The following is a 22,797-nucleotide window of genomic DNA, read 5'->3' on the forward strand; positions in this document are numbered from 1 at the left end:
TGTGTAAAGCCATGGCACGCTAGCAGGGAGATGGTCTCTTTTGCCTAGCTTTTTTATCAGATTCATGGCAAGAATTTACCTTTACTCAGCTAGAGGGAATTTGCTTCATCAAAACATTTTTGGTGCCAGCTGTATGCGTTCAGGAGTGGGTTCATCCAAACTTCTGTGCCATAACTCTGTCTCTGCAGTAGTCACATACTGCATACATTAGATTTTAGCTTATAGGTGGGTTGTGTATAAGGGAGCTGAAGCAAGAGTGATGGCCATCAGCTCGTCAGAGTGGTTTTTGCTCCATGTATGACCCTCGCCTCGTTCTGTTCATGCGTGGTTCTGACTTGGTGAATCATGAAGATGCAGAGCTGCTGGAGTGGGCAGGGAGGCTGGGAAGGTGACTGGAGGGTGGGAGCACCTGTCGTATGAAGAGAGGCTGAGGGAGCAGGGCTTGTTCAGCCTGCAGAAGGAGTGGCCGTGGGGAGACCTCAGGGGAGCATCTGTGCAGGAGGGAGACCAACCTTTTACGCGGTGTGATAGTGATAGAATCGTGGACTCATAGATAGAAAAGAATGGAATAGAATATTCATAGATAAAGCCATAGAATAGAATAGAACAGATCGATAGAACAGAATAATAGATTCTATGACAGAATGGCTATTTGGAAAGAGAGGGATGGGAAGGTCTCTCTCCCAGCTAGAGGAGCCTGGGGATGATAGTAACCGTTAGTGAGAGAAGGGAAGGCTGGGGTAGCTGCTGGGTGCTGAATGCACCTGGAGACCAGGGCTGTGACAAGCTCCCAAGCAAATGAAAGGGGACCCTGCTTGCAGCCATGTGCTCTCTGACCCAGTCCCCCAGGTCTTTCACCCTCGTTTGGGAGGAGACACTGGGACTATGGCAGTCATCTGTCACTGCCAAGCTCCGTGACGATTGCTGAAAGACAAGAAATTCCCACAGAGGATATCTGTAGGGCACATGCACCCATCTTCCCGCTCCCAGCAGTGACTGGTGCTCCAATGGGAAGTCTTTCCCTTACAGGCACTGTCGTCACAGACTGCTCCATCCCGGAGGAGCTTATGGGAAGAGCCCCCCATCTGACCTGTCGCTCTCTTGGTGGGATAGTGGCAGATGAGCTCTTGCCATTTGCGCTGCTTTGCACAGTCCCCAGGCCTCGTACCTTTCCCTCTCTGCCGTTTGCTAAATGTGGAGGTGATGGGAGGCCCCCCTAAGCTTGCAAAGAAAGGGAGACCCAGAGGAGTGCCTGTTCCTGTGTGTCTGCTCATCTGTGAGCTCTGAGTGCTGAGTCAGGGGCTGGGCAGCTCTCTGACTTGTGGGTCTGCAGAAACTTGCCCTCTCTGGTGAGTGAACAAGCCCAAGAGATTCAGTTCCTGTGTGGGCTGCCTACGGGACTTCCCTGCTGACCCCCGCCACTCATCTCTTGCCAAGGATTGCTGGGTGAGGTGTGGCACACGCATTCACCTTGTGAGAAATGCTCGTATTCCGTAGTTGGGGCTTAGGTGAAATTTGCTAGGAATCCTAATTCCTTTCACGCTTTGGCAGAAGCGGGCAAACTTGACAAGGGTGCGCCAGACCAGAGTGACACAACAGTTTCTATTTACTACTTCCCAGTGCATATTTTCTCCATTCCCTCACTGGCCGAGGACTTCCAGCCACACAGCCTGAGCGAGGCTCCTCATTCCCTCAGCCGATGTCCCGTCCCTGTTTACTGCTTGGTTAGCCCCTCTGCGTTCTCCTCCTCTTCTTCTTTAGTTTTTACCTGCTACGGCATGCTGGCACAACCTCTCATAGTTAGCCTTCCCCTCTGCCTGGCATTCAAACTACAGAACTGGTTTGTACCAGTGCATCTCACAATGTTACTCAAATTTCTCACAATATACGACTGGAACACTCGGGAATTCAAAGTCAGGCCGAGATTTAATTAATAAAAGCAAAAAAGGGTTTCTGCGGTAACTCATCGAAGTACCGTGGTGCTGTTCTCCCCACATACAGGATCCAAGCCGATCCCTTTCTGCAACGCAGGTATAACCCACGGCAGCACACCATGGAGATATCTGATGATAGCGAAATGGCTCACGAACTTTGGGCTACAATTAGCTGGGCCCCAGGGCTGTCAAGGGCGGACGTACCATGAAACCGGCGGGGTCTCCCACCTCCCAGCCCTGCTGGCCCCTAGCCCCGATTGTGAGGTCAGAGGCATGCGCTGACGCTGTGCAGGCCCAGGCCTTTGTGACGTCAGGACTGGGTGCCACAGTCTGCCCCGCTGAGCCGCCACCTGGCACTGTTGGCCGTGGCTGCCAACGCGTGTGGAAGGAGCTCGCGGTGGTGTCCTGGTGGCTGTGTGCTCGGGGCAGGCGCGCTTCTCCTGCGGATCGTTTTTGGACTTGTTGCTCAGTGGCCTTCCTCTGCGCAGACTTTCCTGCTGCTGAAGGGGACACTGAGAAGGGGAAGGCTTGATTCCTCCACAGCATGAGGAGGAGAAAGTCTCCCCAGAGATCAAGAGGGACACAGATGCCCCCTGAAAGGGTGAGGGTGAGAAGAGCTGACAGGAACCTGAGAGGGGCAGAAACGGAGAGCAGCCGGCTCCCAGAAAACAGGTAGGTGTCTCTTCTGGCCAGGGCCTCCAAGCTGGTCAGTCCCGCTGGCCACGGCTCCCGTGGCGTGGAGACGGTGCACAGCAGGGCTTTTCGTTTTCCTCCACAGCTGCAGCCCCTCTCCGGTGACCCAGGCTGGGCCAGCCAGCTGCAGAAGCAGTGCTGCATACAATGTGGGTAAGTCGGGGGCTGCTTTGCTCCGCCAGGTTTCTGGGGGACGTTTTGGCCAGCAAGGGGCACCCCAGTACAACAGGAGCTGGGGCAGCAAGCCGAAGGCTGACCTCCATCCCTGAACATGCCGCCACGGTGTGCCTGCTAGGTGATCCTTGCCAGCCCTCGGTGTCCCGCTCGCAGGATGCACCCAGCTGCCCCTTGTCCAGGACGCAACCGCAGCCGTGCCCCTGCCCCTGCCTCTGCTGCGATCCGGACCGGCTCCCAGCCCTTCTTAGAGGGTCTGACACGGTCCTGTCTGGTACGCCTTGAGGACGTGCTCGAGCTTTTCTTTCTCCCCTTTCTTTGCCAGGGTCAAACATCAGAAATTATCTGAGAAACTCTCAGACCGTGGTCTTCCTCAAGAGACTCCTTGGCACAAGCATCTCCACTATGTGAGTACAGCACCTGCGCAATGTGGTATTGGGGGTTTCCGTGGGTCGGGGTGGGCAGGCCAGGCTGGCGGTGCTGCTACCCACCGGGAGAAAGAACTTGGCTCCCGCCAGCAGCAGCTCCGTGCTTCTGGAGCTATGGCAGCGGCTCAGGAGGGATGGGAGCAAAGCCCCAGTTACACACCTGACACAGCTCAAAACGTCTCATCCGAGCCTCTGGCTGGGATGTGGGGGTGCGAGGCAGCAGGAGTTAAAGGAGGCCAGGAGTAGACGGCTGCAGCCGGCCTGTGGAGGACACCTCAAAGCGGGGGGTGTTTCTTCATCTCCAGTAGAAGGAGATTTGACTCCTCAGCAAAAGAGAAGTCAAGCCCACAGCAGGGAGATCCCATGAGCCACCGCTTTCTCTTGCTGGGTCTGCTTTCTTCCCTGGGTTACTTCAGTGCCCTTCCTGAAGGTGCTCTTGGAACCAGCATGTTTGGCATGTTTTGCCTGTGGTGCTGAAGGTAGCTGAGGGAAGCCCCGCTCCTTCTGGGGGCTGCTCTGTTGGCTGTTCTTTGCCAGCAGCGGACTCCCCGCCTTGCTGCTTCGCAGCTTGTAAGAGGAGGTAGCCCTGAGAAGGGGTCTGCCCCAAACCCTGAGCGCTGCCAACACCGCGACTCCTTCTTTTTCAGGGAAGAGATGACCAAAAAGAACTCTGGGCTCTGCGTGCTGCTTTTCCTGGTCTTTCTGTCTGCTCTCAGTGAGTATTTGCCTGCTGCCAGCAGTACAAACGCTAGGTGGGATCTCCAGCGTGTGGGCAGGCGCTGAAGCACCCGCGGGGCCCTTCGCACCTCTCACTTCTGCCGCTCGGGGAGCTCCGGAGACGCTGTTCACACTCAGATCCCACCTGGCTCGAGAGCCAGTGCAGGGCCATTTCACAGCTTTCCCTTCGGACTCTGTTGTGCCGGAGCTCCCACAGCCCCGTAGCCTTCGTCCCCCGTACCAGTCAGCCAGCTTAAGAGTGGTGCTCTGCCCAGCCAAGGCTATGAAGGGAGGCTGCCTGTCCTTCCAGGCTCGCCGTCAGGCAGGGAGAGGCAGTGGGAGCCCAAAGCCTTTGTGCTTTATAGTCAGGGTTGGAGAAGAGGGTCCTTTCTTGCAGCCACGTGCTCTCTGCCCCGGTCAGTCCCCCACTTCCTCAGGGAAAATCTTGCACCTTGGTTTGGGGGGGAGACAGTGGGACTGTGGCAATCCTTAGAAACCATAGTGAAATAACTTTCTGTCTGTGCTGCAAATGACAGCTGGTGCCTACTGTGGAATCTTGCTGGCAAGAGTACCGTGGACAAAGGATTTCTTGCAGGTCAGTGACGATTGCTGAGGGACAGGGAATTCCCACAGAGGACACCGTGGTGGTTGGGCAAATGCACGCGTCCTGCTGTTGCCAGCAGTGACTGGTGCTCCAATGGAAATGGCCTTTCCCTTTCAGATGCCGTCGCTGCAGACTGCTCCACGCTTGATGAACTCAGGGTAAGGGCCCCCATCTGACCTGCTGCTCTCTTGGTGGGATAGTGGCAGACGAGCTCTTGCCATTTGCGCTGCCTTGCACAATCCCCAGGGCTTGTGCCTTTCCCTCTCTGCCTTTTACTAAACACTAAAGCAGGTGATGGGAAGCACTCCTAAGCTTGGAAAGAAAAGGAAGCACAAAGGAGTGTCTGTGTGTCTGCTCATCTGTGGGCTCTGAGTGCACTTCAGGGGCTGGGCAGCTCTCTGACAACATCTGCCTTGTGTGCATTTGCAGGAACTCGGTGACTGAGCAAACCCAGGGGACTGAAGACCAGAGGAAGGGGTTGTCTTACCTGGCGGAACAGCGTGGCACTGTGATGAAGGTGATCCTGCGCTTTAGGGAAGAGGCTAGGATGAGCAGAGCCTTGGGCAGGGCATTTCTGTAGGGCTGCCTGTGGGATTTGCGTGCTGACCCCCGCCACTCATCTCACGCCAGCCATTGCTGGTTGAGCTCCCCTTCTGCACAGGCTTTCTCCTGGTCACGTTTAACGTGCCACCTCCTGCTGCTGGAAAGCTGCCTGCATTGTTGTCCTGGTCATCCAGGAGCTCTGGCAGCCCAGAGAGTGTCTTCCCAGAGAGTGGAGACACCTGGGGGCCCTTCCGGACGTATCCCACCCTGCCACAGCTCATCTGGAGAGAGTGGAGGCGGACAACTGGTGCCCAGGCCCATACTGTGGCGGGGGACACAACAACTCCTGTCCAGCCCTTAACTCTTCCTGATGAAAAGAGTCGGAGGGCCTCTGCAGACGAGGCCTGTGTTTTGCTTTCCGACGCTTCCTGAGAAAGTTCTTTGGCTCTGACACGGAACGGTGTCCAACTGTAGGCCGTGGTCCAACGTAGCAGCCCGCTGACATGCTCATCTCCTGTACTGCTTTCTGTCTTCCCCAGGAAGTCCAGCTCTTGAAAGAGGCAGTGCCTGTGAGGCCTCGGGAAAACTGCTTCACAAAGTCTGACCGGGCTCTGAAAAGTGCAGGTATGGACCCAGACAGGCACGTCTTCTTACGCTGGGCTTATGCTCAGCGCTGCCAAAAGGAGACTGTGCTGCGGCCTCGTCTCTCTGAGGAAGAGCTGGATGAGACTAAATCACCTGGCCCAAATCACTGTGGCACCGCGGCTCCCTTGGCTCAGCGGCTCAGCCCCCTCAAGCCCTCGCTCCCTGCAGTGGTGCCCCTGGCACGCCCCTGACAGGAGTTACTGCGCTTTGCTGAGATTTCTCAGGGACCGAAACAGGTCCAGGTTGTCCTTAGCTCTCCCCACGCAGCGCGGCCTTGACTTGAGCCTGCTGTCCTTCGCGCAGGGCCTTGCTGCCTTCCACTGTCCGCAGACCTCATCTCTGTGGCCCTGAGAGAGGGATGCTGTCAGCAGGCAGTCTTAGAAATAGCCTGAGCCGACTAGGTGCTGGGAGACTGGGCCCGTGGCAATCATCTGCTCTCTTCTCAATTCAGGGGTGTCCATAGACCTGCAGAGATCATCCAGGTCTGCATGGTACTGCAGGGTGGCTTGGTTCCTGTGCGCTCCAAACATGCTGGAAACCTTTGAGCAGGTATGGTAGCAGAGATCCTCAGTGCTGCTTTTGTTCCCCCCTGTCCAGCTGGGGGAAGCCCCCGGGACTCTCCCTTCAGGCCCCTCTGCAGTACTGCTCAAGCCCATGGTGCTCCTCAGGTGCCTGGCTCCTGAGGTCTCCCTCGGGGCTTGGCTTACCAGAAACCAGTGGTATTCCTCTGAAGGCAGGCTGACCTGGGCTGAGCTGTGCTGCTACATCCTGCATCCCACTATCCGTGGTCGGGGCTGCGTGAGGAATCTTCTCCTCGGCCACCCTGTTTGCCTTTGTCAGCTGCTGGGCAAAACAGGAGCTTTCTTCACAGCCCTGACTCCGGTGTGGGGTATCCCACGTTTCATAACGGATATTTTCCTCTCCATGGGAACTTGGAGAGTTTTCTTTCCCATGCCTGTCTGCTTCCCTACCTGTTGTCCGCAGCACCAAAGCAGCTCGCATACTCAGTGCTGCCTGTGGTCTGGGCTGCACGGGCAGCAGCATGGGCCTCATGACTCCCTGCTCTCTGCTTTCAGCTGGACGCTTCCCCGGGATACTGCTGGCCTGTGAAAACATCTCAGAGCCAGATGGTCTTCAACTTGCCCACAGAAGTCCAGCCGACTGCAGTCACTGTGCAGCACACAGTGGACACAACCTTGTGGCACATCAGCAGCGCTCCCCGTGATTTCGCCGTCTTTGTGAGTGTCTGTTGGTACATGGGGCTGGGACGTAGCTGTAGGGAAGGGCTTCTGCTAGGGGGCATACGGAGAAGAGGACCAGTATGTCCTTTGAGCAGTGCTCAAGGAGAGACTCAGCGCCAGCACATCCTGCAGCAGAGCTGCAGGAGCTGCTGAAGCTCCGGCGGCCCAGGTGTGACACGCGTGTTGACCCCGTGCTTTATCTCGTAGGGACTGGATGAGAAAGGAGAGAACAAAGGTTTGCTTGGGAAATTCACCTACGATCTCCGGGAAGAGCTGTCCCAGACTTTTGAACTGCAGGTACAGTCATTGCGTGCGGGCAGGAGACCATTCCAGAACACTTTGGCAGCAGGTCAGTGGCAGGAGGAAGTGTGGGCAGTCCCTGCCAAGGCAGGGGTCCAGCGCCGGCTAGAAGAAACGTGCTGAGGTTCAGAGGGCCAAGAGCACATGACATGGCAGGGTAGCTGAATTGAAGCAGGGAGAGCACCGTGTTGGGCCAAGCGCTGTGCAGGAGCACAGGGTTCCCCCGTGGTGCCCACCTGTTTTGGCAGAGCCTTGCACGTGCTGGGAAATGCCCTAAAATGCAGGTGTCAGATGGTGAGAGCCAGGAGACAGTGCCACGTGCACGCCCTGTTCCCAGTGGCTGGCCGGAGCTGCTGTCTGCGCTGGCACTCCTAGACAGCCCACGTGCAGGTGTGCTCCCCAGCCATACCGCCCACACAGAGTCCACAGTGAAGGGAAGAGTGAAAGGGGAAGAAGCAAGCGTGAGCTGGACAGAGGCGCCTGGCAGCTCTACGTCTGCTAGGCCCCACGTCCTCGGGGACCACATGGCATCAGGCCTCCACCGCTGCTCATCCTGCTCCCACAGGCCAGACGTTGGCTCTGCTGGGGCACAGGGGGCCTTAGTGGGGCTGCTCAGGAGAAGGGAAGCAGAGAAAAGCCTCCTCGTCAGCCATGCTCACAAGGAAATGCACGGAGGCAGCTGCGGTTGCTTCCAGGCCAGGAGTGAAGTCTCCTGTCTTCTTTGTTTTGCAGACCGGGACCCCCAGAGGCTTTTGGCATATAAAGCTCGTTGTACTCAACAACTGGGGAAATGCAGGACACACGTGCATTTATCGGGTGCAGGTTCATGGCAAGAGTGCAGGACTAAAATGACATCGACTAAAGACATCCGGAGACATTCTAGAAAACAGCTTCTTTAAAAAATAAAACACCAAATTATTCCATCTCAGCGACGTGTGTTTGCCCTGGTGTTCTTTCACAGGCTTTCTCTGAGCAGCCCATTTCTACTTGTCCAGCAGAAACTGGACATTCCTCACTCTGATGCGAGTGAACCAAGGAAAAGGAGATGATGGTGCCCTGGCCCTGTGTTGTCTGGAGGGATGTGAGGGACATCTGTGAAGGCTGGCGGGTGCTGCAACAGGCACGGGGCTTAGAAACCCACCGTGGCTGAGAATGCGGCTCAGGTGGTGCGTCCCCAAAACCAGCCCCCATGGTGCTGCTGCTGTTGCTGACTCCAAATCCCATGGGAACCTCCCGTAGGTGGGAGGGTATTCCTCTCCCACTTCTGCCACTCAGGGAGCTCCAGAGAGGAAAATGAATCACAGAACAGCCAGGATTGGAAGGGGCCTCAAGGATCACGAATCTCCAACCCCCCTGCCACATGCAAGGCCAGACAACCTCTCCGTTTCATACTAGACCTGGCTGCCCAGGGCGCCATCCAATCTGCCCTTGAACACCTCCAGGGATGGGGCATCCACAACCTCTCTGGGCAGCCTGTTCCAGCACCTCATTACTCTCGTAGTAAAGAACTTCCCCCTGACATCCAACCTAAATCTTCCCTCCCTCAGCCACGGGAGTTTGGCCAGCAGGATTGACCTGCGTGGAGGCCTCGGCCAGAAAAGAAGTCTTGGGAAGCCTCCAAGGGAACGGCCCCAGCACGGAAAGGGTAACGGGCAGCATGGAAAGGTTATGGGCAGCATGCCAGCTTCCTTGTCATGTTCCCACGGGATATGGACTTGGCAACAGCAGCATCGCTGTGGGGGTTGGTTTGGTGGTCTCAGGGGGGCTTTCAGCTGAGACTCTTCTCCCGAGTGTTTCTGAGCCCAGTGGCTCTTCTACCCACAGCCCTCATGGTGACAGCTGAGGGCGTCCTATGGGTGGGCCGCTAAGATGATCGGAGGGCTGGAGCATCTCTCCTACGAGCAAAAGTTGAGGGAACTGGGCTTCAGTGGCTTGGAAAAGAGAAGGCTCCAGGGAGACTTCATTGTGGCCTTCCAGTACTTGAAGGGGGCATATGAACGGGAGGGGGAACGGCTGTTTACGAGGCTGAGAAGTGCCACACAAGGGGGAGCGGTTTTAAAGTGAGACAGGGAGGTCTAGTAGGAGGCAGTTCTTCACACAGAGGGTGGTGACACACTGGAACGGGTTGCCCAAGGAGGTTGTGGATGCCCCATCCCTGGAGGTATTCAAGGCCAGGCTGGGCAGCCTGTACTACTGGCTGGCGACCCTGCATATAGCAGGGAGTTGAAACAAGATGATCACCGTGGTCCTTTTCAATCCAGGCCATTCTGTGATTCTGTGATTCTATGAAACTGCCCCTCTACCGTGTGCTGGTGAGGCCTCACCTGGAGTACTGCGTTCAGACGTGTGGTAGTCAGTGCAGGAGAAACGTGGACCTGATGGAGCGCGTCCAGAGGAGGGCCACAGAAATGAGCCAGTGGAGGGGACATCTCTCCTACGAGGACAGTCTGAGAGAACTGGGGCTGTCCAGCCCGCAGAAGAGAAGGCTGTGAGGTGACCTGACAGCGGCCTTTCAGTATCTCAAGGGGAGCGACAGGAGAGAAGGGGACAAACTCTTTAGCAGGGTCTGTGGAGCCAGAACAAGGGGAAATGGTTTTGAGCTTGAAGAGGGCAGATATAGGTTGGATATACGGAAAAAGTCTTTTACAGTGAGGGCACTGGAACAGCTTGCCTAGAGATGTGGTTGATGCTCCATCCCTGCAGACTATCAAAGAGGGGCTGCATCAAACTCCGGGCAACGTGATGTAGCTCTGCACGTCCCTGTTCACTGAAGGGGAGTGGGACTGAATGGCCTCTAGAGGTCCCTTCCAGCTCTAAGGATTCTATGATTCTACGATTCTGAGAGTCAACGGTCTATTCAGCAGACAAAATTAAGACACTTAAAATCTCCCTGGGCATCTTGCTTCACAGCACAGAGACGTGAGTTTTCTGTGTTAACAGGAAAAAAAGTCAGGCTGATGTGGCAGTGTCATGGGAAAACACAAAGTGTGCTGTGGCCGGCCAGATTGCACGCCAAACTGATGGTACCCCTTTCTTTTTCTTCTTTGTTCCTTTGTCTCTCCTTTTCTTTTTCCCGGACCTGTGCCCCCCGTCACACACTCAGATCTAGGGATAACTCCGTGACAATTATTGGTGGAGAATGCGGGCAGCTACAGATCTCTCCTTCATCTTAAGAGCATTGTATAGAGGACTGAGGAGACCATGGTGTTCCTTGGAACATATTGCTTCCTTCTTAAGTTCCGCATGTTCAGTGTCAGAGCTGCATATACCTATAGCCAATTAAGGGCAGTGATGGAGATACCTGCCTGGTTCCTATACATCCCAGCTAACTTAACAGACAATACGATGTTTGGACTGTTTTTTCCAGGTGCTTTCTCAGTTCATTATGTGTGTTTGGGTTGCCAGCTTAGGTACTGTGCTATCAGACTCCCTGAACATATTCTCTGCAGTACTATTTTACATTACGTGGAGGAAGCTTTTCCCACAGCCAGAGAACGTGGAGTGGCAGGGAATATGGAGAAGTCTAGGAAAGAGATTAAAAGTGTGGGGACCCCCGGCGTCATGGGATTTTCCTCCTGAACACCTGTGGGACTCTGAGGAACTACGCGAGCATTTGGGTAAGGGATGGCGCAGATCTGAGAAGGAATGGCTTATTTGGGGCTTGGCTTCTGCTTACCGAGCTCTATATAATCCTATTGTGGAGAGAGAGAGTTTCAGGACTACAAAGGGGAAACCTCCAAGTCAATCTTGACCAATTGCAGGAGGCACCGGTATCAATGTCCGTTTCCGTATGGAAGGCCAGAAATGGAAACGGGTGTCCTCACCTCACGTGTGGAACGGAAAGAAGAAGAAGCAGAAGAAGCAGAGGAAGATCCAGGCGAGGGGCCCTCCTCAAAAGCACCCCCACCGAGAAAGGCAACCGAGAAAAGTAAGAGACATGGAGAGGAGAGTGATGAGGAGGGAGTCACTGTTACCACTATTCGCTGTCCCCTGAAAGCCACCGAGATCAGACTGCCTGTCCTTCCAAGCTCGCTGTCAGACAGGGAGAGGCAGCGGGAGCAAAAAGCCTTCATGCTTTATAGTCGGAGTAGGAGATGGCCCGTGCACAGGAATGTTAGGATAGCTTCAGGGTCTTATTCTCAGTCTTTCTTAACCACATCTGCAGAGTATTTGCCTCCTGAGGGAAATCAGCGCGGCGACCTTTTGGGAGGAATGGTAAGGGCTGCCCTGCAAGGGGCGCTGCGGCAGCATAGAACAGGCTGACGGCTGACGTTCCCCTCCCGGCCCAGCAGGGCCCGTCTTCGTAACGGCAAGGTGCGAGGCGGCTGCTCCTGGCCCCGCTCCAGCGCCTCAGTGCCGCTGCCGCGAGGAGAGCTAATGGCGCCCGAGAGAGAGCTCCTGGATAACGGGGAGCGCCCTCGCCTGCTGAGGCTATTCCTTGCTTCAGGGCGGCCGCACGGGGCCGTGCGTTTCAGAGCAAGATCCGCAGGGGCGCTTTTTCTGGTTTTGAATCCCCCACTGCTTCCAGCAACCAGTGCTGTTAGCGCTTTAGAGGAATGGTAATGGCTGCCCTGGGAAGGGGCACGGTGGCAGCATGGAAAGAGGGTGACACCTCATTTGTGTACGGCGTGGGGCTGCAAAAATCGCAGGTTTTGACACCGGTGAGACGCCTTTGGCAGACTGCAATGACGTATGTCTGCTTGGTGTCACATTAAATGGGCAGCACCAAAGTGTATAAAAAGGAAACGCGTGCTTTTTTTAGAGATGGGAGCCATCATAAGAGCCTTGAATGAAGGCCATGAGTTTAAGAAATATCACATCTCAGGCCTTGAGACAGCAGGCCAGAGATGCAAGGAAAGGAAGCAGGCATACAGAGAATGGTGCAGAAATGGATGGTGCAGAACAGTTTGAGGAAGACGGCGCTCAGTTGCGGTACCAGCAGTAGCGTGGAAACCTCTGTGCTCGGGGCGTGAAGAGCAGCCAAGCTCTTGGTCATGTGGGGTGAGGTGCAGAGTAGTTAATACTTTAAAACTTGGCATTCTTCCGGGCGTGATGAGTGGAGCAAATCTGAACACGAAGCTCCAGCTTGCTGGAAATAAGATGCCGCTCTCTTGATAGTCCTACCGCGGCCATACAAATGCTGATAGTGGTAAAACGGGCTAGAAGCGGCTTCACTGGCTCTATGTGGGTCTCTGTGCTGTGAGTGACCATGAGGTCAATGAGGTATTATTATTTTCAGGTTCTCAGAACGGAAGTAAACGTTATCTTTCTTTCCCCCTGCTGCCCTCCAGAACCCCAGAAACCTCCTACCAGACCTTACCTGGAGGATCGTGGCAGCTGTGGCAGTGATGGAGAGGAGGAGGAAGAGTACCGCCGGCAGCTCTCAGAACACTCCAAGAAAGGTTACTACGGACAGCCATCCAGATACAGAGACACACAATTGCAGGCTTGCTGGTCCGTGCAAGCAGAAAGCTGTTTGGAGGTTCTCTTCCTTCCCGGCCAAAGTGGAGCACAGTTAGTCTTACGAAGCTGTATTTTTTGTTGGGGATAATTAGTAGGTGTGCTGCACAACGCAGACATATCCATAGGCTGAAACGGGAAGACTTTGTTTTTTGGGGATATACCATTTTTGTTTTTTGGGGATATGCCATTTTGTTAGCGTCTAAGAAAAGAAATCACTATCGCCTGAACGCTGTTGCCTGTTTTGAGAGGACCAAATCCTGTTTTAAAGTTTGCATTAGTTGTTGGTATTTTCATACCTTAACGGAGAAACTCTTTTTCCTCTTTTATTAATGCTGCCAATTTGGGCTGTTCTATGAAAATATGATCTGGGAGATAAACTCCTCGATGCAACAGAACTAAACTTACAAGTATGTAAAAACAGTAAGTGCCTTTACCAAGAAGCATTTCTAATTGTTTGTTTCTACATCTGATACATGTGTAAAGCCATGGCACGCTAGCAGGGAGATGGTCTCTTTTGCCTAGCTTTTTTATCAGATTCATGGCAAGAATTTACCTTTACTCAGCTAGAGGGAATTTGCTTCATCAAAACATTTTTGGTGCCAGCTGTATGCGTTCAGGAGTGGGTTCATCCAAACTTCTGTGCCATAACTCTGTCTCTGCAGTAGTCACATACTGCATACATTAGATTTTAGCTTATAGGTGGGTTGTGTATAAGGGAGCTGAAGCAAGAGTGATGGCCATCAGCTCGTCAGAGTGGTTTTTGCTCCATGTATGACCCTCGCCTCGTTCTGTTCGTGCGTGGTTCTGACTTGGTGAATCATGAAGATGCAGAGCTGCTGGAGTGGGCAGGGAGGCTGGGAAGGTGACTGGAGGGTGGGAGCACCTGTCGTATGAAGAGAGGCTGAGGGAGCAGGGCTTGTTCAGCCTGCAGAAGGAGTGGCCGTGGGGAGACCTCAGGGGAGCATCTGTGCAGGAGGGAGACCAACCTTTTACGCGGTGTGATAGTGATAGAATCGTGGACTCATAGATAGAAAAGAATGGAATAGAATATTCATAGATAAAGCCATAGAATAGAATAGAACAGATCGATAGAACAGAATAATAGATTCTATGACAGAATGGCTATTTGGAAAGAGAGGGATGGGAAGGTCTCTCTCCCAGCTAGAGGAGCCTGGGGATGATAGTAACCGTTAGTGAGAGAAGGGAAGGCTGGGGTAGCTGCTGGGTGCTGAATGCACCTGGAGACCAGGGCTGTGACAAGCTCCCAAGCAAATGAAAGGGGACCCTGCTTGCAGCCATGTGCTCTCTGACCCAGTCCCCCAGGTCTTTCACCCTCGTTTGGGAGGAGACACTGGGACTATGGCAGTCATCTGTCACTGCCAAGCTCCGTGACGATTGCTGAAAGACAAGAAATTCCCACAGAGGATATCTGTAGGGCACATGCACCCATCTTCCCGCTCCCAGCAGTGACTGGTGCTCCAATGGGAAGTCTTTCCCTTACAGGCACTGTCGTCACAGACTGCTCCATCCCGGAGGAGCTTATGGGAAGAGCCCCCCATCTGACCTGTCGCTCTCTTGGTGGGATAGTGGCAGATGAGCTCTTGCCATTTGCGCTGCTTTGCACAGTCCCCAGGCCTCGTACCTTTCCCTCTCTGCCGTTTGCTAAATGTGGAGGTGATGGGAGGCCCCCCTAAGCTTGCAAAGAAAGGGAGACCCAGAGGAGTGCCTGTTCCTGTGTGTCTGCTCATCTGTGAGCTCTGAGTGCTGAGTCAGGGGCTGGGCAGCTCTCTGACTTGTGGGTCTGCAGAAACTTGCCCTCTCTGGTGAGTGAACAAGCCCAAGAGATTCAGTTCCTGTGTGGGCTGCCTACGGGACTTCCCTGCTGACCCCCGCCACTCATCTCTTGCCAAGGATTGCTGGGTGAGGTGTGGCACACGCATTCACCTTGTGAGAAATGCTCGTATTCCGTAGTTGGGGCTTAGGTGAAATTTGCTAGGAATCCTAATTCCTTTCACGCTTTGGCAGAAGCGGGCAAACTTGACAAGGGTGCGCCAGACCAGAGTGACACAACAGTTTCTATTTACTACTTCCCAGTGCATATTTTCTCCATTCCCTCACTGGCCGAGGACTTCCAGCCACACAGCCTGAGCGAGGCTCCTCATTCCCTCAGCCGATGTCCCGTCCCTGTTTACTGCTTGGTTAGCCCCTCTGCGTTCTCCTCCTCTTCTTCTTTAGTTTTTACCTGCTACGGCATGCTGGCACAACCTCTCATAGTTAGCCTTCCCCTCTGCCTGGCATTCAAACTACAGAACTGGTTTGTACCAGTGCATCTCACAATGTTACTCAAATTTCTCACAATATACGACTGGAACACTCGGGAATTCAAAGTCAGGCCGAGATTTAATTAATAAAAGCAAAAAAGGGTTTCTGCGGTAACTCATCGAAGTACCGTGGTGCTGTTCTCCCCACATACAGGATCCAAGCCGATCCCTTTCTGCAACGCAGGTATAACCCACGGCAGCACACCATGGAGATATCTGATGATAGCGAAATGGCTCACGAACTTTGGGCTACAATTAGCTGGGCCCCAGGGCTGTCAAGGGCGGACGTACCATGAAACCGGCGGGGTCTCCCACCTCCCAGCCCTGCTGGCCCCTAGCCCCGATTGTGAGGTCAGAGGCATGCGCTGACGCTGTGCAGGCCCAGGCCTTTGTGACGTCAGGACTGGGTGCCACAGTCTGCCCCGCTGAGCCGCCACCTGGCACTGTTGGCCGTGGCTGCCAACGCGTGTGGAAGGAGCTCGCGGTGGTGTCCTGGTGGCTGTGTGCTCGGGGCAGGCGCGCTTCTCCTGCGGATCGTTTTTGGACTTGTTGCTCAGTGGCCTTCCTCTGCGCAGACTTTCCTGCTGCTGAAGGGGACACTGAGAAGGGGAAGGCTTGATTCCTCCACAGCATGAGGAGGAGAAAGTCTCCCCAGAGATCAAGAGGGACACAGATGCCCCCTGAAAGGGTGAGGGTGAGAAGAGCTGACAGGAACCTGAGAGGGGCAGAAACGGAGAGCAGCCGGCTCCCAGAAAACAGGTAGGTGTCTCTTCTGGCCGGGGCCTCCAAGCTGGTCAGTCCCGCTGGCCACGGCTCCCGTGGCGTGGAGACGGTGCACAGCAGGGCTTTTCGTTTTCCTCCACAGCTGCAGCCCCTCTCCGGTGACCCAGGCTGGGCCAGCCAGCTGCAGAAGCAGTGCTGCATACAATGTGGGTAAGTCGGGGGCTGCTTTGCTCCGCCAGGTTTCTGGGGGACGTTTTGGCCAGCAAGGGGCACCCCAGTACAACAGGAGCTGGGGCAGCAAGCCGAAGGCTGACCTCCATCCCTGAACATGCCGCCACGGTGTGCCTGCTAGGTGATCCTTGCCAGCCCTCGGTGTCCCGCTCGCAGGATGCACCCAGCTGCCCCTTGTCCAGGACGCAACCGCAGCCGTGCCCCTGCCCCTGCCTCTGCTGCGATCCGGACCGGCTCCCAGCCCTTCTTAGAGGGTCTGACACGGTCCTGTCTGGTACGCCTTGAGGACGTGCTCGAGCTTTTCTTTCTCCCCTTTCTTTGCCAGGGTCAAACATCAGAAATTATCTGAGAAACTCTCAGACCGTGGTCTTCCTCAAGAGACTCCTTGGCACAAGCATCTCCACTATGTGAGTACAGCACCTGCGCAATGTGGTATTGGGGGTTTCCGTGGGTCGGGGTGGGCAGGCCAGGCTGGCGGTGCTGCTACCCACCGGGAGAAAGAACTTGGCTCCCGCCAGCAGCAGCTCCGTGCTTCTGGAGCTATGGCAGCGGCTCAGGAGGGATGGGAGCAAAGCCCCAGTTACACACCTGACACAGCTCAAAACGTCTCATCCGAGCCTCTGGCTGGGATGTGGGGGTGCGAGGCAGCAGGAGTTAAAGGAGGCCAGGAGTAGACGGCTGCAGCCGGCCTGTGGAGGACACCTCAAAGCGGGGGGTGTTTCTTCATCTCCAGTAGAAGGAGATTTGACTCCTCAGCAAAAGAGAAGTCAAGCCCACAGCAGGGAGATCCCATGAGCCACCGCTTTCTCTTGCTGGGTCTGCTTTCTTCCCTGGGTTACTTCAGTGCCCTTCCTGAAGGTGCTCTTGGAACCAGCATGTTTGGCATGTTTTGCCTGTGGTGCTGAAGGTAGCTGAGGGAAGCCCTGCTCCTTCTGGGGGCTGCTCTGTTGGCTGTTCTTTGCCAGCAGCGGACTCCCCGCCTTGCTGCTTCGCAGCTTGTAAGAGGAGGTAGCCCTGAGAAGGGGTCTGCCCCAAACCCTGAGCGCTGCCAACACCGCGACTCCTTCTTTTTCAGGGAAGAGATGACCAAAAAGAACTCTGGGCTCTGCGTGCTGCTTTTCCTGGTCTTTCTATCTGCTCTCAGTGAGTATTTGCCTGCTGCCAGCAGTACAAACGCTAGGTGGGATCTCCAGCGTGTGGGCAGGCGCTGAAGCACCCGCGGGGCCCTTCGCACCTCTCACTTCTGCCGCTCGGGGAGCTCCGGAGACGCTGTTCACACTCAGATCCCACCTGGCTCGAGAGCCAGTGCAGGGCCATTTCACAGCTTTCCCTTCGGACTCTGTTGTGCCGGAGCTCCCACAGCCCCGTAGCCTTCGTCCCCCGTACCAGTCAGCCAGCTTAAGAGTGGTGCTCTGCCCAGCCAAGGCTATGAAGGGAGGCTGCCTGTCCTTCCAGGCTCGCCGTCAGGCAGGGAGAGGCAGTGGGAGCCCAAAGCCTTTGTGCTTTATAGTCAGGGTTGGAGAAGAGGGTCCTTTCTTGCAGCCACGTGCTCTCTGCCCCGGTCAGTCCCCCACTTCCTCAGGGAAAATCTTGCACCTTGGTTTGGGGGGGAGACAGTGGGACTGTGGCAATCCTTAGAAACCATAGTGAAATAACTTTCTGTCTGTGCTGCAAATGACAGCTGGTGCCTACTGTGGAATCTTGCTGGCAAGAGTACCGTGGACAAAGGATTTCTTGCAGGTCAGTGACGATTGCTGAGGGACAGGGAATTCCCACAGAGGACACCGTGGTGGTTGGGCAAATGCACGCGTCCTGCTGTTGCCAGCAGTGACTGGTGCTCCAATGGAAATGGCCTTTCCCTTTCAGATGCCGTCGCTGCAGACTGCTCCACGCTTGATGAACTCAGGGTAAGGGCCCCCATCTGACCTGCTGCTCTCTTGGTGGGATAGTGGCAGACGAGCTCTTGCCATTTGCGCTGCCTTGCACAATCCCCAGGGCTTGTGCCTTTCCCTCTCTGCCTTTTACTAAACACTAAAGCAGGTGGTGGGAAGCACTCCTAAGCTTGGAAAGAAAAGGAAGCACAAAGGAGTGTCTGTGTGTCTGCTCATCTGTGGGCTCTGAGTGCACTTCAGGGGCTGGGCAGCTCTCTGACAACATCTGCCTTGTGTGCGTTTGCAGGAACTCGGTGACTGAGCAAACCCAGGGGACTGAAGACCAGAGGAAGGGGTTGTCTTACCTGGCGGAACAGCGTGGCACTGTGATGAAGGTGATCCTGCGCTTTAGGGAAGAGGCTAGGATGAGCAGAGCCTTGGGCAGGGCATTTCTGTAGGGCTGCCTGTGGGATTTGCGTGCTGACCCCCGCCACTCATCTCACGCCAGCCATTGCTGGTTGAGCTCCCCTTCTGCACAGGCTTTCTCCTGGTCACGTTTAACGTGCCACCTCCTGCTGCTGGAAAGCTGCCTGCATTGTTGTCCTGGTCATCCAGGAGCTCTGGCAGCCCAGAGAGTGTCTTCCCAGAGAGTGGAGACACCTGGGGGCCCTTCCGGACGTATCCCACCCTGCCACAGCTCATCTGGAGAGAGTGGAGGCGGACAACTGGTGCCCAGGCCCATACTGTGGCGGGGGACACAACAACTCCTGTCCAGCCCTTAACTCTTCCTGATGAAAAGAGTCGGAGGGCCTCTGCAGACGAGGCCTGTGTTTTGCTTTCCGACGCTTCCTGAGAAAGTTCTTTGGCTCTGACACGGAACGGTGTCCAACTGTAGGCCGTGGTCCAACGTAGCAGCCCGCTGACATGCTCATCTCCTGTACTGCTTTCTGTCTTCCCCAGGAAGTCCAGCTCTTGAAAGAGGCAGTGCCTGTGAGGCCTCGGGAAAACTGCTTCACAAAGTCTGACCGGGCTCTGAAAAGTGCAGGTATGGACCCAGACAGGCACGTCTTCTTACGCTGGGCTTATGCTCAGCGCTGCCAAAAGGAGACTGTGCTGCGGCCTCGTCTCTCTGAGGAAGAGCTGGATGAGACTAAATCACCTGGCCCAAATCACTGTGGCACCGCGGCTCCCTTGGCTCAGCGGCTCAGCCCCCTCAAGCCCTCGCTCCCTGCAGTGGTGCCCCTGGCACGCCCCTGACAGGAGTTACTGCGCTTTGCTGAGATTTCTCAGGGACCGAAACAGGTCCAGGTTGTCCTTAGCTCTCCCCACGCAGCGCGGCCTTGACTTGAGCCTGCTGTCCTTCGCGCAGGGCCTTGCTGCCTTCCACTGTCCGCAGACCTCATCTCTGTGGCCCTGAGAGAGGGATGCTGTCAGCAGGCAGTCTTAGAAATAGCCTGAGCCGACTAGGTGCTGGGAGACTGGGCCCGTGGCAATCATCTGCTCTCTTCTCAATTCAGGGGTGTCCATAGACCTGCAGAGATCATCCAGGTCTGCATGGTACTGCAGGGTGGCTTGGTTCCTGTGCGCTCCAAACATGCTGGAAACCTTTGAGCAGGTATGGTAGCAGAGATCCTCAGTGCTGCTTTTGTTCCCCCCTGTCCAGCTGGGGGAAGCCCCCGGGACTCTCCCTTCAGGCCCCTCTGCAGTACTGCTCAAGCCCATGGTGCTCCTCAGGTGCCTGGCTCCTGAGGTCTCCCTCGGGGCTTGGCTTACCAGAAACCAGTGGTATTCCTCTGAAGGCAGGCTGACCTGGGCTGAGCTGTGCTGCTACATCCTGCATCCCACTATCCGTGGTCGGGGCTGCGTGAGGAATCTTCTCCTCGGCCACCCTGTTTGCCTTTGTCAGCTGCTGGGCAAAACAGGAGCTTTCTTCACAGCCCTGACTCCGGTGTGGGGTATCCCACGTTTCATAACGGATATTTTCCTCTCCATGGGAACTTGGAGAGTTTTCTTTCCCATGCCTGTCTGCTTCCCTACCTGTTGTCCGCAGCACCAAAGCAGCTCGCATACTCAGTGCTGCCTGTGGTCTGGGCTGCACGGGCAGCAGCATGGGCCTCATGACTCCCTGCTCTCTGCTTTCAGCTGGACGCTTCCCCGGGATACTGCTGGCCTGTGAAAACATCTCAGAGCCAGATGGTCTTCAACTTGCCCACAGAAGTCCAGCCGACTGCAGTCACTGTGCAGCACACAGTGGACACAACCTTGTGGCACATCAGCAGCGCTCCCCGTGATTTCGCCGTCTTTGTGAGTGTCTGTTGGTACATGGGGCTGGGACGTAGCTGTAGGGAAGGGCTTCTGCTAGGGGGCATACGGAGAAGAGGACCAGTATGTCCTTTGAGCAGTGCTCAAGGAGAGACTCAGCGCCAGCACATCCTGCAGCAGAGCTGCAGGAGCTGCTGAAGCTCCGGCGGCCCAGGTGTGACACGCGTGTTGACCCCGTGCTTTATCTCGTAGGGACTGGATGAGAAAGGAGAGAACAAAGGTTTGCTTGGGAAATTCACCTACGATCTCCGGGAAGAGCTGTCCCAGACTTTTGAACTGCAGGTACAGTCATTGCGTGCGGGCAGGAGACCATTCCAGAACACTTTGGCAGCAGGTCAGTGGCAGGAGGAAGTGTGGGCAGTCCCTGCCAAGGCAGGGGTCCAGCGCCGGCTAGAAGAAACGTGCTGAGGTTCAGAGGGCCAAGAGCACATGACATGGCAGGGTAGCTGAATTGAAGCAGGGAGAGCACCGTGTTGGGCCAAGCGCTGTGCAGGAGCACAGGGTTCCCCCGTGGTGCCCACCTGTTTTGGCAGAGCCTTGCACGTGCTGGGAAATGCCCTAAAATGCAGGTGTCAGATGGTGAGAGCCAGGAGACAGTGCCACGTGCACGCCCTGTTCCCAGTGGCTGGCCGGAGCTGCTGTCTGCGCTGGCACTCCTAGACAGCCCACGTGCAGGTGTGCTCCCCAGCCATACCGCCCACACAGAGTCCACAGTGAAGGGAAGAGTGAAAGGGGAAGAAGCAAGCGTGAGCTGGACAGAGGCGCCTGGCAGCTCTACGTCTGCTAGGCCCCACGTCCTCGGGGACCACATGGCATCAGGCCTCCACCGCTGCTCATCCTGCTCCCACAGGCCAGACGTTGGCTCTGCTGGGGCACAGGGGGCCTTAGTGGGGCTGCTCAGGAGAAGGGAAGCAGAGAAAAGCCTCCTCGTCAGCCATGCTCACAAGGAAATGCACGGAGGCAGCTGCGGTTGCTTCCAGGCCAGGAGTGAAGTCTCCTGTCTTCTTTGTTTTGCAGACCGGGACCCCCAGAGGCTTTTGGCATATAAAGCTCGTTGTACTCAACAACTGGGGAAATGCAGGACACACGTGCATTTATCGGGTGCAGGTTCATGGCAAGAGTGCAGGACTAAAATGACATCGACTAAAGACATCCGGAGACATTCTAGAAAACAGCTTCTTTAAAAAATAAAACACCAAATTATTCCATCTCAGCGACGTGTGTTTGCCCTGGTGTTCTTTCACAGGCTTTCTCTGAGCAGCCCATTTCTACTTGTCCAGCAGAAACTGGACATTCCTCACTCTGATGCGAGTGAACCAAGGAAAAGGAGATGATGGTGCCCTGGCCCTGTGTTGTCTGGAGGGATGTGAGGGACATCTGTGAAGGCTGGCGGGTGCTGCAACAGGCACGGGGCTTAGAAACCCACCGTGGCTGAGAATGCGGCTCAGGTGGTGCGTCCCCAAAACCAGCCCCCATGGTGCTGCTGCTGTTGCTGACTCCAAATCCCATGGGAACCTCCCGTAGGTGGGAGGGTATTCCTCTCCCACTTCTGCCACTCAGGGAGCTCCAGAGAGGAAAATGAATCACAGAACAGCCAGGATTGGAAGGGGCCTCAAGGATCACGAATCTCCAACCCCCCTGCCACATGCAAGGCCAGACAACCTCTCCGTTTCATACTAGACCTGGCTGCCCAGGGCGCCATCCAATCTGCCCTTGAACACCTCCAGGGATGGGGCATCCACAACCTCTCTGGGCAGCCTGTTCCAGCACCTCATTACTCTCGTAGTAAAGAACTTCCCCCTGACATCCAACCTAAATCTTCCCTCCCTCAGCCACGGGAGTTTGGCCAGCAGGATTGACCTGCGTGGAGGCCTCGGCCAGAAAAGAAGTCTTGGGAAGCCTCCAAGGGAACGGCCCCAGCACGGAAAGGGTAACGGGCAGCATGGAAAGGTTATGGGCAGCATGCCAGCTTCCTTGTCATGTTCCCACGGGATATGGACTTGGCAACAGCAGCATCGCTGTGGGGGTTGGTTTGGTGGTCTCAGGGGGGCTTTCAGCTGAGACTCTTCTCCCGAGTGTTTCTGAGCCCAGTGGCTCTTCTACCCACAGCCCTCATGGTGACAGCTGAGGGCGTCCTATGGGTGGGCCGCTAAGATGATCGGAGGGCTGGAGCATCTCTCCTACGAGCAAAAGTTGAGGGAACTGGGCTTCAGTGGCTTGGAAAAGAGAAGGCTCCAGGGAGACTTCATTGTGGCCTTCCAGTACTTGAAGGGGGCATATGAACGGGAGGGGGAACGGCTGTTTACGTGGCTGAGAAGTGCCACACAAGGGGGAGCGGTTTTAAAGTGAGACAGGGAGGTCTAGTAGGAGGCAGTTCTTCACACAGAGGGTGGTGACACACTGGAACGGGTTTCCCAAGGAGGTTGTGGATGCCCCATCCCTGGAGGTATTCAAGGCCAGGCTGGGCTTAGGTGAAATTTGCTAGGAATCCTATTTCCTTTCATGCTTTTGCAGAAGCGGGCAAACTTTACAAGGGTGCACCAGACCAGAGTGACACAACAGTTTCTATTTACTACTTCCCAGTGCA

General features: G+C 55.4%; 2 protein-coding genes across 8 annotated transcripts; both read left to right on the top strand.

Annotated features, from left to right (window-relative positions):
• Positions 1 to 83: 83 nt before the first annotated feature.
• On the top strand, positions 84 to 13,205 carry LOC149913010 (sperm-associated antigen 4 protein-like). 6 transcript variants are annotated; one of them, XR_016462236.1, is made up of 13 exons: positions 84 to 2,606; positions 2,713 to 2,780; positions 3,127 to 3,208; positions 3,877 to 3,944; positions 4,483 to 4,541; positions 4,668 to 4,708; positions 4,980 to 5,067; positions 5,633 to 5,717; positions 6,190 to 6,287; positions 6,815 to 6,976; positions 7,187 to 7,276; positions 8,012 to 12,280; positions 12,571 to 12,660. XR_016462236.1 is itself a non-coding variant. In XM_090132356.1 (12 exons), exons 1-12 carry the CDS (start codon positions 2,479 to 2,481, stop codon positions 12,796 to 12,798), a joined length of 1,197 nt encoding a protein of 398 aa, XP_089988482.1. In that variant the 5' UTR covers positions 84 to 2,478; the 3' UTR covers positions 12,799 to 13,205. The 6 variants fall into 6 exon arrangements, 2 of the variants coding, with proteins under 2 accessions (XP_089988482.1, XP_089988483.1); XR_016462237.1 differs by having other exon boundaries at positions 8,012 to 11,940; positions 12,571 to 12,657; XR_016462239.1 differs by having other exon boundaries at positions 8,012 to 11,207; positions 12,571 to 12,655.
• Positions 13,206 to 13,528: 323 nt separating this feature from the next.
• LOC149913011 (sperm-associated antigen 4 protein-like) lies at positions 13,529 to 22,509 on the top strand. 2 transcript variants are annotated; one of them, XM_090132361.1, is made up of 12 exons: positions 13,529 to 15,822; positions 15,929 to 15,996; positions 16,343 to 16,424; positions 17,093 to 17,160; positions 17,699 to 17,757; positions 17,884 to 17,924; positions 18,196 to 18,283; positions 18,849 to 18,933; positions 19,406 to 19,503; positions 20,031 to 20,192; positions 20,403 to 20,492; positions 21,228 to 22,509. In XM_090132361.1, the coding sequence occupies exons 1-12, from the start codon at positions 15,695 to 15,697 to the stop codon at positions 21,345 to 21,347; spliced, it is 1,089 nt and encodes a 362-aa protein (XP_089988487.1). In that variant the 5' UTR covers positions 13,529 to 15,694; the 3' UTR covers positions 21,348 to 22,509. The 2 variants fall into 2 exon arrangements, with proteins under 2 accessions (XP_089988487.1, XP_089988486.1); XM_090132360.1 differs by lacking the exon at positions 21,228 to 22,509 and having other exon boundaries at positions 20,403 to 21,220.
• The last annotated feature ends 288 nt before the right edge of the window (positions 22,510 to 22,797 follow it).

This window comes from Phasianus colchicus, chromosome Z (genome assembly GCF_987193195.1).
Source record: "Phasianus colchicus chromosome Z, bPhaCol1.hap1.1, whole genome shotgun sequence".
NCBI classification, from domain to species: domain Eukaryota; kingdom Metazoa; phylum Chordata; class Aves; order Galliformes; family Phasianidae; genus Phasianus; species Phasianus colchicus.

Excerpts from the sequence above, each read along its gene's own strand:
- LOC149913011 (XM_090132360.1), top strand. The coding sequence starts at position 15,695 with ATGAGGAGGAGAAAGTCTCCCCAGAGATCAAGAGGGACACAGATGCCC. Across the intron at positions 17,925-18,195 it reads CCACGCTTGATGAACTCAGG|GAACTCGGTGACTGAGCAAA; the intron begins GTAAGGGCCCCC and ends GTGCGTTTGCAG. Across the intron at positions 18,284-18,848 it reads AGCGTGGCACTGTGATGAAG|GAAGTCCAGCTCTTGAAAGA; the intron begins GTGATCCTGCGC and ends TGTCTTCCCCAG.
- LOC149913010 (XM_090132356.1), top strand. The coding sequence starts at position 2,479 with ATGAGGAGGAGAAAGTCTCCCCAGAGATCAAGAGGGACACAGATGCCC. Across the intron at positions 3,945-4,482 it reads GGTCTTTCTGTCTGCTCTCA|CTGGTGCCTACTGTGGAATC; the intron begins GTGAGTATTTGC and ends TGCAAATGACAG. Across the intron at positions 6,288-6,814 it reads TGCTGGAAACCTTTGAGCAG|CTGGACGCTTCCCCGGGATA; the intron begins GTATGGTAGCAG and ends CTCTGCTTTCAG.